Here is a 14,118-nt window from a genome sequence, read left to right on the forward strand (position 1 = left end):
TTCTTGTGGAATCCTGAAGGCAGAAGGGGGTTTCTTGTGGAATCCTGAGGGCAGAATGTTGTTTCCAGGGTAATCATGTGGGCAGAAGGGGGTTCTGGTAGAATCCTGAAGGCATAAGGGGTTTCTGGTAAAATCCTGAGGGCTGAAGGGGCTTCTGGAGTGGAATCCTGAGGGCAGAATGTGGTTTCCAGGGAAATCCTGTGGGCAGAAGGGGATTCTGGTGGAATCCTGAGGGCTGAATGGGGTTCTGGAGTGGAATCCTGAGGGCACAATGTGTTTTCTAGGGGAATTCAGAAGGCAGAATGTGGTTTCCAGGGGGATCCTGTGGGCAGAAGGGGGTTCTGGGATGGAATCCTGAAAGCAGAATGTGGTTTCCATGGGAATCCTGAGGGGTAGTGTGGGGTTTCCAGGGCAGTCCTGAGAGCACAAGTGGATTTCTGGTGGAATCCTGAGGCTGAAGGGGATTCTGGGGGAATCCTGACTGTAGAAGGGGATTTCTGGTGGAATCCTGAGGGCAAAATTTGCTTTCCAGGGAAATCCTAATGGGAAGTAGGGGGTTTCCGGGCGAATCCTGAGGACAGAAGTGGATTTCCAGTGGAATCTTGAGGACACAAAGGGGTTCTGGTGGAATCCTGAGGGCAGAAGGGGGTTCTGGGGTGGAATCCTGAGGGCAGAATATGGTTTCCAGGGGAATCCTGAGGGGTAGTATGGGGTTTCCAGGGCTATTCTGAGGGCAGATTTCTGGTGGAATCCTGAGGGCAGAAGGGGGTTTCTGGTAGACTCCTGAGGGCTGAAGGGGGTTCTGGTGGAATCCTGAGGGCAGAAAGGGTTTTCTGGTAGAATCCTGAGGGATGGAGTGGGTTCTGTTGGAATCCTGAGGAAAGAAGGGGGTTTCTGGGACAATCTTGAGGTCAGAAGGGGGTTTCCAGGGGAATCCTGAGGGCAGAAGGAGTTTTCTGATAGAATCCTGAGGGGCAGTAGGAGGTTTCTGGGGGAAGCCTGAGGGCAGAAGGGGATTTTCAGTGGAATCCTGAGGGCACAAAGGGGTTTGGGGGGATCCTGGGGGCATAAAGGGGTTTCTGGTGGAATCTTGAGGGCAGAATGTGGCATCCAGGGGAATCCTGTGGGAAGAAGGGGTTTCTAGGGGAATCCTGAGGGTTGTAGGGGGTTCTGGGGTGGAATCCTGAGGGAAGATGTGGTTTCTAGGGGAATTCTGAGGGCAGAAGGGGGTTTCCGGGGAAATCCTGAGGGCAGAAGGGGGTTTCTGGTGGAATTCTGAGGGCATAAGGGGGTTTCTTTTTGGGACAATCCTGAGGGTGGAAGGGGGTTTCCAGGTGAATCCTGAGGGCAGAAGGGTGTTTCTAGGGGAATCCTGAGGGCCGAAGAGGATTTCTTGTGGGATCCTGAAGGCAGAAGGGGGTTTCTGGGGGGAATCCTAAGATTAGAAGGTGTTTCTAGGGGAATTCTGAGGGAAGAAGGGTGTTTTGGTAGAATCCTGAGGGCTGAAGGGGGTTCTGGGGTGGAATCCTGTGGGCAGAAGGGGGTTCTGGTGGTAGAATCCTGAGGGCAGAATATGGTTTCCAGGGAAATCCTGAAGGGTAGTATGGGGTTTTCCAGGACCATCCTGAGGGCAGAAGGGGATTTCTGGTGGAATCCTGAGGGTAGAAGGGGGTTCTGGTGGAATCCTGAGGGCTGAATGGGGTTCTGGGCTGGAATCCGGAGGGCAGAATTGTGTTTCTGGTGGAATTCTGAGGACAGAAGGTGGTTTCTGATGGAATCCCGAGGGCTGAGGGGGTTCTGGTGGAATCCTGAGGGCAGAAGGGGGTTCTGTGAATCCTGAGGACTGAAGGGGGTTCTGGGCTGGAGCCCTGAGAGCAGAAATGGGTTTCCGGTAGACTCCTGAGGGCAGAAGGAGTTTTCTGGTGGAATCCTGAGGGCAGAAGGGGTTTCTAGAGGGGATCCTGAGGGGCAGAAGGAGGTTTCCTGGGGGATCCTGACTGACATAGAGAATTCTTTCTTTCAGAACTGGAAAGTGCCGACTACACACAGGCTCCAAGAAGCTCCTCCTAAAGGCGTGGGCTGCATCACAGTCACGTCTGCTTCTGTTGCTTTGCATCATGTCCAAGCGTGGCTTGGTGAAGAAGCTGAAGGTGTGTTGCTGTCAGCTCTGACTAGATGTTACTTTTATATGTAAATACACAACTTTGTGAGTTATTAGTACATCATTCTGGTGTTAATTGTTTCTGTAAGTTTCAAAAGCGGAACCAATGTCAAGGACTCATAAACTTATATGCTACCACTAAATAGCTGTGGCCTCAAAAATAACAGACCTATGTTATATATTCACCAACGTTGGTGATCTTTGCCCATTTTCATTAAAAAATACATTTTCCAAAGACATACTGTATTTTCCTTTTAACTCAGTGTGTTTTTCTTTGACTTAAAATGGGATTTGCAAATAATGAGACCTGCACCTCTCCTTAGCTTGTGCTGTCTCTGCATTCAACACAGACTGCACACATATTCACACACACGGCTCACACACAGCATGCACGGATTTGGGGGGAGGGTGATGGACAGTGCCTCCAAGAGGCTACCACTTGGGCGTCTTCCACCTGGACACAAGCCTGGTGGGCAACTGACACTCATCCTGGTCTGCAAGGACCCACTCTCACTTCTCACCAGTAACTTACTTTTACAGACAGGGGACTTCCCTGTCCATTTCATGTCTGCTTTACACGTCCTGTGCTCAGATCCACCTGCGAGGAAGAATCCCGGATGGCAGGTGTACACCAAGGTATAGCCAAAGGTGGGGAGGTCGATGGCTCTCACATCTGCATGGGCGGGCGTTTCAGGCTGGCGGCAGGCGTGAGCTGAAATGGGATTTAGTCCATTAGTATGTTCACTGGAGCCTAAGCATGTGTGTCTACGGAAATACAGAGAAAGAGATGGAAATGGCTATAAAGTTAGTTTACCATTTAAAACTGAGAATACAGGAGCTTTACAGATCACTGTCATTCTGGTCTCTGCAGCTTACAGCACAGCAGAGTCTTGGTGTTGCCAGGTCTCTCTCTTCCTCTCCCTCCACCCCTCCCTCACTCTCTCCTCCTCTTCTTTCTCTGCCTATCTGTCTGTCTTCTATTTATCATCTATCTATCATCTATCTATCTAGTCTCCTTTGCATACATGTGTATATGTAATTATGTATAGAAATTTAGAAATCATAGCTTTAAAATAAACACTTCTGACATACTGTTAAGGTAAGAGGGACCTCCCTGGTGGCTCAGATAGTAAACACTCTGTTTGCAACGCAGGAGACCTGGGTCCATCTCTGGGTCAGGAAGATCATCTGGAGAAGGGAATGGCTACTCACTTCGGTATTCTTGCCTAGAGAATTCCATGGACAGAGGAGCCTGGCGGGCCACAGTCCATGGGGTCACAGAATTGGACATGACTGAACAACTAACACTAAGATAAATGACATGTTAAATTTCTTAAAAGAGCAGCCCTTTAAACTAAACACAGACAGATTAATGTATATTTTAAAATATGCTTTGATTTTTGTCCAGTGCCAACTAGCAAATTTACTGCTCAGTTAAATGAATAATTAATTTTGGCCAAAATCCACTGTGTGTCTAGAAAATTAATTGAAATATAAATTCTTATTTCATTTAAAATATCATTTAGGAGTAACTAAGGTTGTAACTGTTTTTGTTTTTTACTTGGCTAAGTTGTGTCTGACTCTTGTGACCCCATGGACTGTAGCCTGCCAGGCGCTTCTGTCCATGGGATTTTCCAGGCAAGAATACTGGAGTGGGTTGCCATTTCCTTCCACATGGGTTCTTCCCTACCCCGCAGGATCAAACCTCCGTCTCCTGCATTGGCAGCCAGATTGTTTACTGCCAAGCCACCAGGGAAGCCCCAAAGTTATAATGTGCTGTGCTGTGTGGGTGCTGTGTTAAATTGTTTGGGTTATGTCCGACTCTTTGAGACACTATGGACTGTAGCTGCCAGACTCTTTTGTTCATGAGATTCCCCAGTCAAGAATGCTGGAGTGGGTTGCCATGCCTTCCTCCCAGGGATCTTCCTGACCCAGGGATCAAACCCATGTCACTTACTTACGTCTCCTGCACTGGCAGGTGGGTTCTTTACCACTGGCACACCCTGGGAAGCCCCATGCTTGATCTCAAATAGCTTATCATTCTTTATAGAGTGCACATTTATGTCTCAAATAAAGGACGTGGCCAAGTATTATAAAACAAGCTTATATAATTACTATCACCAATACAATCTTTTTTAATATAAATTTATTTATTTTAATTGGAGGCTAATTACTTTACAATATTGTATTGGTTTTGCTAAACATCAATATGAATCTGCCATGGGTATACACATGTTCCCCATCCTGAACCCCCCTCCCACCTCCCTACCCCTACCATCCCTCTGGGTCATCCCAGTGTACCAGCCCCAAGCATCCTGTATCATGCATCGAATCTTTTTAAGTATTGTAATATTTTTCACTTTGACAGACTTTCAAGGTGGTGGTGGTTTAGTTGCTAGATCGACTCTTGTGACCCCCTAGACTGTAGCCTGCCAGCCTCCTCTGTCCATGGGATTTCCCAGGCAAGAATACTGGAGGCGTTTCCATTTCCTTATCCAAATTTTCAAGGTACTGAAGACCTAATGTTAACTAGTTCCACACACAGACACACACATCTATGTGTATATACATACATATACATGCATGTATGTGTGATATCTCTGTATAATATTCACAGGGGATTCACGTAGATATATAGACTAGAGATGATAGCTTTGAAATAAATACTGATACATAAATACACAAAATTCACAACTTACATACTCAGAAGATTTTTGTATATAGCTAACCTAGTAAGAGTTAGATACTACGTTGCCCTAGAGTGGTAGAGGATGAAAGGCTGATTACTAATCATTACATTTCTCCTAATTCTCATGATTAAATCACAAAACAAAACCTGGTCCTAAGTATTTGAATCATCAATTCATACAGACTCCAGAAAGAACAGTTTAAACCCCTGTGTTAGTCTCTGATGAGTCACGTGATCTTTAGTGGCCTGAGGTGGACTTCCTGGGGGAGCAGGAGCACATGCCCGTTTTCTCTCAGTGATGTTGACCAGCATGTTATTCACCGGTTTTTGGTTAAGGACAGTTTCTCAGACTTTGGGGCCTGGGTATCACCGGGGGTGCCTGGGGACTACAGACTGGGGTCCCCCTGCTCCTCTTCACCCGACCTGCCCCTGGCCCCTAGAGCCTCAGATACCACAAGGGTGTGCAGGATGGGACTCAAGATTCGAATTTCAACCAACTCTGGGTGCTGCTGCTGATGGTTCTAGGGAGTCAGACTCTGAGAAATGAGTTTAGGGAATGGAAAGCAAACAAACAAAAATAAGCCCCTCACTGTTTCTCAGCAAGGTGAATCCTTCCAGCTGCTGGAGAGTGGACAGGCCCTGCCCTTGCACAAGGTCACACTTACGGATGCACTCTGTCTGGATGCCGCTCCACGTCAGGTTCGCCAGGCAAGTTCGAGTTGTAGAGCCTTGGACGTGGTAACCTTTTCGGCACCGGAAAAACACCATGCTTCCAACCTGGAGGGGAGAGCCAGCAGCAAGCTCAGAGGTGGCATGGACACACTCGCGCTGGAAGCAGCTCCGGGGTCAGGCCTGAGTCAACATGCGCATGTAAAATGCGGGTCACAGTGCCAGACGTTCCTGTTCTTGTTGTTCAGCTGCTCAGTTGTGTCCAACTGTTTTGTGACCCCATGGACTGCAGCCCGCCAGGCTCCTCTGTCCAAGGTATTTCTCAGACAAGAATACTGGATTAAGCTGTCATTTCCTTCTAAGGGGATTCTTCCAACTCAGGGATCAAACCCACGTCTCCTGCTTGGCAGTGTTAGATACAGTACAGGTTGTTCAATGGATCGTGTGAGGTCTTAGATACAGTGACTCATGATTATTTAGAAGCAGTTTATTTGGGTAAAAAAGTATACCTTTTTTCTTTAGTTTTAGCCTTGTCTCTGTTTAGTTTGTGATAATTTTCTTTTCCTTTTCTGTTTTTTCCCCTCTGCTAGTCCGATTCTGGGCTTCCCAGGTAGCTTGGCAATAAAGAGTCCACCTGCCAATGCAGGAGACCTGGGTTCGATCCCTGGGTCGGAAAGAACCCCTGGAGGAGGAAATGGCAACCCACTTCAGTATTCTTGCCTGGAGAATCCCCATGGACAGAGAAGCCTGGCGGGCTACAGTCCCTAGGGTCGCAAGAGTCGGACATGACGTTGAGACTAAACAACAAGTCCTATTCTAAGCAATTAGTGCTTGTTAGCAAGTTACTTTAGCATTTTCAGGAACTGGCTTGGAGATTGATAAGGACTCCATTGTAGAATCCTCCAGAACTATTCTTCTGATGGCCTCAGTCATCTCTTTAAAAGATGGCATCTGGGTTTTAAAATGATTAGTAAATCTGGCCTTGGGTCCAACCTGTTTTCCGGGATAGCATAACTACTGTGTCATAACGGGAATGGTGGGCTCACCCCTCCCGATTAGCTTCCTGCAGCAAATCACAGGACTGTGTCACTGAAAGCAATCGTCATGAAGGTTCACTTACCACAGGCCACATGCAGGCGAGTTAGGGATCACTGGAACCAGGGGTGACCACATCTTGGGTTTCTCATGGTGAGTTAGTGAGAACACCCACATCTTGTATTTTCTGGTATTGCAATATGTTCAGCATATGCCAGAAAATGTTACCTGAAGTTGTAAGGCCACACACGAGACCCTGCATAAAATGTGCTAGATTTAACCCTGGGAACCTGTGAGGCTGTCCTTGCAGAGTGAGCCAAGGCTGCCAGGAAGGAGCCAGGGTGCCATCAGGGCAATCAAATGAGGACAGTTCACAGTTCAGGAGAAAGGAGGAGAAGTGGCTGAAGAAGAGACTTTTATTCTCAGTGAATAGGAACAGTAACCTGAAAGCAGTGTGTATGTTTAGCTCTGGCTTTCAAAGCCATCTGATCAGAGAACCTGAAGTCACTCAGTTACTTAAGATGGTTGAAATATTTTATTTCAAGCTTCTTTAATTTCCATTTTCAGGTATTTCTCTGATATTCGTGTTAATGTACTTTGAAGGCATTTTCTTCTGCTTTTGTCTCTGGAATTTAATGTTATTCACCTATTCCATCTGGTCACCAAGTGGGGTCTTCTTATGTGAATCAATGGAAAATCACCCTGATTTGAGATTTGCTGTGTCAATTCAGCTGACAGAAAGAAATATGCATGCTTTCAAACAGAAATGCATATACCAATTAATCCTGTGTGAAAAAGATACAGTTGTCTCAGTTCTAACAGTTAAAATAATAAGCAGAAATCCTCTCTGAATGGAGTATATTTGGGCAAATGTAACATGAATCAGATATGCTACATAAACACATGTATATTTAAGTATCAATTACATTTTCAAATAGAGAAAACCATAGTAAAATAAAAATAGAATACCTCATATCCTCTTGAGCTATTCTGTATTCCAAACTGTGGAGTACCAGGGTCTGGACAGGTGTTATGAGCAGGATCTGAAATTCACAATAAAAAAAAAAAAAAATCAGAGAGAACCAGATACGGTTATTACAGGAATTCTAATATTTTTACTAAAAGGCCTTACAAAATTCAGAAAATTGTGTTTTGACAAGTGGGCAAGATGTTTTGCAAGAAAATTAAAAATTAAATTGCTATTTTCATCTTTTTTCTGACTTCTTTAGGTGTTAATCTTTAGTGCTTTATCAGACTCTAAATTGCCCTGAATATTATTTTCTATGTCAGAAGAAACACATTCTTTTCCATTCTCTGGTTTAGGTTTTCTCTACTGACATACTGTATTGGTTAGATAATGATATATATAGTCTTCAATAATTATATATTATGATCTTTTATTTTTTGTTGATTTAATTAATGACCATCTAATTTGGTCATCTATTATATTACTCTAAATATCTTAAACTAATTTTCCTAAGATTTAAAAATGTGGAATATATTTAATGGTTCAAAATAAAAGCATATGGTAGACCAACAGTGATATTTTTCTAAAAAATTGTAGTACTTCAGCAATCAATGAGTGACTTCAGTATGTCAGCTCTCCAGCTGCTGATGGGAAAACAAAATAGATAACTTCAAAAAAGTGTTTTCAAGCGAAACTAACCTACTGAGGGGGAGAAAAAAATTTTTTTTTTAGCTTTTCAGAAATAGCTAAAATAAAGCAATAGTTTTAGCCCAATGGCAGTAAACTTTTATTAGAAAAAGCAGTGTTTCAAAGAATTTATTGTTGACACTGTATTTTTAAGTAGATATTTACTTTCTTAGAAAACAACCAGGGATAGAAGTCATTCCCTGCTTGCTGTGTGTGTGCAGAAGGCCCTCTCCTGCTCGGGGAAGCAGGGTGCGCGGAGCGGCCGGCCATCACTCACTTAGTCTGCAGGGCAAGGTGGAGGGAGGCTGGGAGGGAGGCAGGGAGGGTCCTGGTTCCTCTGTCACTGACGCAGTGACTGTTGACCAGTATAATTTCCACCTGAACCCTTCCTAGAGACAGAGATTTAGTCAAAATGAAGGGTTTAGGTCATGTAGAGAATCTCTTTTAACTTGTAAGTTTCACTTCATGTTGGAAGGTCAACAGAGCTCGCTTGACCCTGTAGCCCTTTCAGCTGTGGCTGACAGAGCAGGTGGTTTACTGGGGAGCGGGGGTCAGGCTCTGAAGTGGGGGGCCCTTCTGGTGCCACGGCAACAGTGAGATCTTCAGCAAACTGGTCTTTCCCCTGAAGATCGCGGTTGTCAGCTGACGTGGGCAGAGAGGGGGCTGCCAGGGTAAGAAAGTCTAGGAGCTGTTTTTAAATGACTTGTTGACATCAACTCCAGGCTCTGTGGCAGGATTTAAAAGAGGCTGCCGTCAGCGTGGCTGGTCAGCACCTGCGCAGAGCATCTCTCAGGAGAGCGTCACCTGTGTGCCCACAAACGCCCAGCTTTAGAATGAAACGCCCTCTCCCCACGCCCAGGCCTGTCTTGCCACCGTTACCGATGCAGGTGGGCTGGACGCCACTCCAGGTGCCGTCTGCCTGGCAGACTCTCCGGGACGACCCCACCAGGAGGAAGGGGGACTTGCACTGGAAGAAGACTTCAGATCTGTAGGTGAAGCTCTTGCCGCTGAGGCGCCCCTCGGCAGGGGTGCCAGGGTCCCCACAGAACACAGCTAGAGAAGACAACCAGGAGGTCAGTGCACAGTCTGTGCCCCTGGGTCAGGTTAGTCTATTCAACTTCTCTAACTGCTTTCCATTAAATCCTCCCATTAAGCCCTGGAAGGCTCAGTAGGTAAAGAATCAGCCTGCAATGCAGGAGACGCAGTTTCGATCCCTAGGTAGGGAATATCCCTTAGAGAAGGAAATGGCAACCCGCTCCAGCCTTCTTGCCTAGAGAAGCCCATGGACAGAGGGTCCTAGAGGGCTATAGTCCAATGGGTCACAAAGCACATACACTTTAAATCCTTAGGAATCAAGGATGAAGAAAAGCACAGAATCTGCCCTTGGGCAGCGGGTCTCGAACGTGGAGTTTTTAACCTATTGCACCCTGGCTACAAGTCCCCCAGACTCTCCTCCTTAGACTGCAGCCCGAGGTTTGTGTGCCATGGTCTGTGCTCCCGAGGACTTACGCAGGCACTGGGGGACCTCGCCTTTCCAGACCCCTCGGCCTTCGCAGGAGAGGATGGCGGGCTGGGAGAGCTGGAAGCCGTGGGCGCAGCTGTAGCTGATGCTGGCACCCCAGCGGAAGTCCGTTCCTTCCACCTTCCCATCCTGGACTGAAGGAGGCTGGCCACACGTGACAGCTGTCAGAGAACAAACAGGATTCAACATTCTAGAGTTTCCACCACAACACAATGCTCCAAGGCCTCACATTTTAATTTCACCTACTTTGCAAAAGACATCTACAAGGGGCTGAATTCTTTAATAGACAAATTACTGAAGAAGATAGTAAATCAAAATAATAAAATTTCCTCTAACATTTCCTGATTAATTTAGATCAAGTCCATAAAAGCAAAGTCAAAACATATCCCACCATAAAAGAAGGTGGAGAAAACAAGAAAGTCTCAGTCTATAAGACAAAGGAGAGACTGTTGCTCCACTGATGTCTTCGCACAATGGTTACCAGAGGCATATTCAGTCAGAAGCATGGTCCTATGACATGAGTACAAGCATCTGAGTTTATATAAACACATGGTAAGAATTTCTTTATCTATACTTTTTCCTTTATATAAAAGAAAGAAGTGAAAGTCATGAAAGTGGGAGTGAAATCGCTCAGTCGTGTCCAGCTCTTTGCGACCCAGTGGACTGTAGCCAACCAGGCTCCTCTGTCCATCGGATTTTCCAGCAAGAGTACTGGAGTGGGTCACCATTTCCTTCTCCAGAGTCTTTATATAAAGACAGCATATAGTTTCCAAAAGACACGCTGCTGATGCACTTGCTGAAGAATTGAGCACTAACACTTGCGTGGTTAGAGAAGACCCTGTAGGAAACCGCTTTGCCAGGGTTCTGTCACATCCAGGGGCTTCGAGGGAGAACACTTCCCAGGCGTGACTTGCCCACTGATGCTGGCATCTGCCTGGCCCACTCCAGCCATTATTCTGCGACGCCTGGTCTCAGAGCTCCCTGAAGACCCAAGAGCTCTGAGACTTCACACTGGAGGAGGTTTGTCACTGACAGTCTGGGCACAGAAGGCGATGGGAGAGGAGACTCAGCTGTATTTCCTCACCTGCACTTTCTCACGGGTGCTCACACTTTCTCACATGAGAAAGACACACAGACACAACCACACGTGCACGTCCGGAAGCTGGAAACGGGCCCTCCTCTTGCCATTCACCTTCTCTCCATCTATTCACTTATTCAACAAAGATTTCTGCAGAACCCCTAAGTGAAGACTGGGGGAACAGTCTATAGACAGGTCGACATCAGGTGACAAGGCCCGCAGGTGGGAACAGTGATGAGTGACGTGGCTCCAGGGAGGAGTGGACAGGGTGGCCAGCAGGAGAAGAGAGAGGTCTCCTCTGTGAGGGCCTGGTTGGCTGTGGAAGGATTGTTAATCCAATAGACACTAAACAGAGGGACAAATTCTACATAAATGTATCTGAAGTCCAGAGATCAGACGTTCTAGGGATAAGGGCCATGGACACACTCACTGGACTAGAATGCTCCCAACAGGACAGTGTGAGCTGCATTAAACACCCTCTTAGCACCTGCCACAGAGCTGCACGGCGTTAATAACTGCAGCTGGAAAGAAGGACACGAGACAGGGCTCCTCACCCTCTGATGGGAGGAAACCAGGATGCGCCCAAACTGCCCAGGCCAGAAGGGGGTAAACGCCAGAAGGGGATAAACGCCCTCGGGGTGGGGGCTCCTCTGACCGCACAAGACTCGGCAGGACACACCTTCCTCCTGAGGTTTCCTGCTACTCCAGCTCGCAGTTCTCCCCCGTCCCTCGTCTAACGACGATAAGGCGCCCCCTTCTCCTGTGTGGTCACTGCCGGCCTCCATGCCCTCTCCTGCCCTGCCCCTCCCGCCCAGCCGAGAAGGCCTGCAGCTCCCTCTGGAGCTGGTGGAGACTCTCACCCTGCAGATCGCCCTGCATCAGCGGTCCGCCAGCCCCCCTACTTCCCCCAGACCCCTTCCGCCTGCTTGCTGTCTCCCTGGAAAGTCCACCGGCCAAGTCGGAAACCTCCCTGTACTCCCTCCTCACGGGGGGGCTTCCTTAGTCTCAGCGACCAAGGCCCACCAGGCATCAGGACACTGGCAGGCTCTGCCACTGCTCTGCCCTATCTGATGATTGGCTCTGGGCCGCCTCTCCAACCCCGTGATGACGGCCACAGACTCAACACAGCCACGCACAGCGAGACAGCAGAGCTGAGTTCACAGCACAGACGCCAGAGTTGTCCCTGAAGCCCGATGTCTCCAAGACACAACCTGTGACCTTGAGAATTTACTGCAGCTCTCTGTGAGTCAGTCTCCGGGCTGTAAAACCAAGATTAAGGTAGTAAGAAAGGAAGTGGTTTAATATTTGCGAATGAGTTTACAGGAATGCTGAGCACATAGAGGTCTACATGGATGCTTGCAAACTGATGTAAAATGTTAACTCAATAAAGACTCTCCACATGTGAGTGACACACAAGAGAAGCCCCAAGACTCGCCTTTGCAGGTCGGTTTGCTGTGATTCCAGGTACTGTCCTTGGTGCAGCGAATGGTGGGGGACGTGGCGGGCTCCATGGTGTAGCCAGGGTTGCACTGGTAGCTGACAGTCTTGTTGAAGGTGAAATCTGTCCCGAACTGGATGCCGTTAGCCAGGGTCCCTGGGTCTCCACAGCTGATGACTAATTAGCAGAGAACAGACAAACAGAGAGACACAGTATCATCACGGGATGACTTATTCCTGGTTTCTGTTTGACTCTCCTTAAGCTGCTCTTCAGAGTGATGATGCCCTGGCTGAGCACAGCGATACCAGCCTATCTCCGGGGGACAGTTTCGCTGGCCGGCAGTCAGGAGGCTGCATGTTTGGAACCGCTTATTTCTACTCCACTGATAGTTGTCTGTGTGGATGACAGCGGTCATCTGCGTTCTGTCCTTAACTAGATGTCATGAGGGGTCACCCCACAAAGTCAAGGACAGAGAGACAGGCTGAGATCAGAGAACCAGGCTTCTGCACCATTTCCCTTCAGGCTAACTGGTCAACAGAGAGGAGGAACCTTGCCTTTTCTGAACTCAGTTTTGTAATATCCAACCCAACCAGCCAGGCAAAGCATTTTTAACCATATAAATAAGAAAGTGAAGAAAAATCTATAAGTGCTTAGAAAGTGGTCATATTATCAAACATACATATGATATAATCCTTTTTTCCCTAGGGATTAAACAATACAGCTCTCTGTAAAATCAACTCCTTTTTCCCAGTTAAGTATGAGTCGCTGTGGGGACCTGGATTTGGCCAAGATGGCAGCCACTCACGCGTGCAGTCAGGGGCCGTGCCGGTCCAGGTCCCATTGGCGGTACAGTGGCGAGTGGTCAGCCCTGAGGTCCTATAGCCGTCCCAGCAGGCGTAGACTACTGAGCTGGAGAACAGCACGCCATCGCTGCTGATGATCTTGCCGTGGGTGGGCGTCCCCGGGTTCCCACAGGACACAGCTGTGGCGAGACAGAACAGCAGGGGAGACCCGTTACCACGTGATAAGCTCGAGAGGTCGAGGGCCATCTGCATAACAGACTGCTCATTTATTTAAAAAGTCATCGGAAGGACACTGTGGTCCTCCCCCCACCCCCACATCCTCTGCCTGCCTTTCGTCTGTAGAAAAACTGTAGCCAAACAATGAGTTTAATCAGAGAAGTGAGAAAGTGCCGAACCAAAGAAAGCAGTCCAACAAGACAAAATAAAAATAGTTTAGTCATTTAGTCAAGGACCTTTAATAGTTCCTCCTCCAGGGCCATAGATAAAACTGAGCCATGTCCTGTGAGCTCTTTTGTAGAAACAGAAACCCCCACCAGGTGGAGAAGTTAACTGCATGATGACCAGGCTGTAGCCGTGACACAGGCTGCCACAAGTCTGAGGACTGGCCTCCAGGAGATGGGAGCAAACCGATCCTGGAACTGAAGACTGGCTGTACTTAACCAGCCAAACGGCGCTGGTGAGACCACTGACGACCCACCTGCAGATGCCTGTCAGAGCTGTCTGGGCTGTTTCTGCAGGTAGCGCCCTCCTCCCGTCTATGAAAGCTCTGTATTTGTGCTCAGTCCTGTCTGACTCTTTGTGACCCCATGGACTGTAGCCTGCCAGGCTCTCTCTGTCCAAGGGACTTTCCAGGTGAAAATACTGTAGTGGATTGCCATTCCCTGCCCAGGGGATCTTCTCCACCCAAGGATAGAACCTGAGTTTCTTTCACCTCTTGCACTGGCAGGCCAGTTCTGAGCCACTGGGAAGCCCATAAAAGTTCTAGACCTCAATTGGCTTTGGAATGGCCGCACCTTAAATCTCTATAAATGACCACAATGCTGTATATAGGCATGAAGACTTCAGCTAA

The 14,118-nt window shown here is 47.7% G+C and overlaps 1 protein-coding gene across 1 annotated transcript in view; it reads right to left on the bottom strand.

Annotated features, from left to right (window-relative positions):
- Positions 1-14,118, bottom strand: part of CSMD1 (CUB and Sushi multiple domains 1) — a 2,078,553-nt gene that overhangs the window by 21,511 nt on the left and 2,042,924 nt on the right. Inside the window, exons 58-64 of the mRNA XM_040243208.1 lie at positions 13,052-13,228; positions 12,244-12,423; positions 9,718-9,891; positions 9,088-9,261; positions 7,524-7,597; positions 5,516-5,627; positions 2,694-2,873 (exon numbers count right to left, since the gene is read on the bottom strand). Coding sequence (XP_040099142.1) covers positions 2,694-2,873; positions 5,516-5,627; positions 7,524-7,597; positions 9,088-9,261; positions 9,718-9,891; positions 12,244-12,423; positions 13,052-13,228 — 1,071 coding nt within the window. The remainder of the gene's footprint in view (positions 1-2,693; positions 2,874-5,515; positions 5,628-7,523; positions 7,598-9,087; positions 9,262-9,717; positions 9,892-12,243; positions 12,424-13,051; positions 13,229-14,118) is intronic.

Source organism: Oryx dammah, unplaced genomic scaffold, assembly GCF_014754425.2.
Source record: "Oryx dammah isolate SB20612 unplaced genomic scaffold, SCBI_Odam_1.1 HiC_scaffold_7, whole genome shotgun sequence".
Classification (NCBI taxonomy): Eukaryota; Metazoa; Chordata; class Mammalia; order Artiodactyla; family Bovidae; genus Oryx; species Oryx dammah.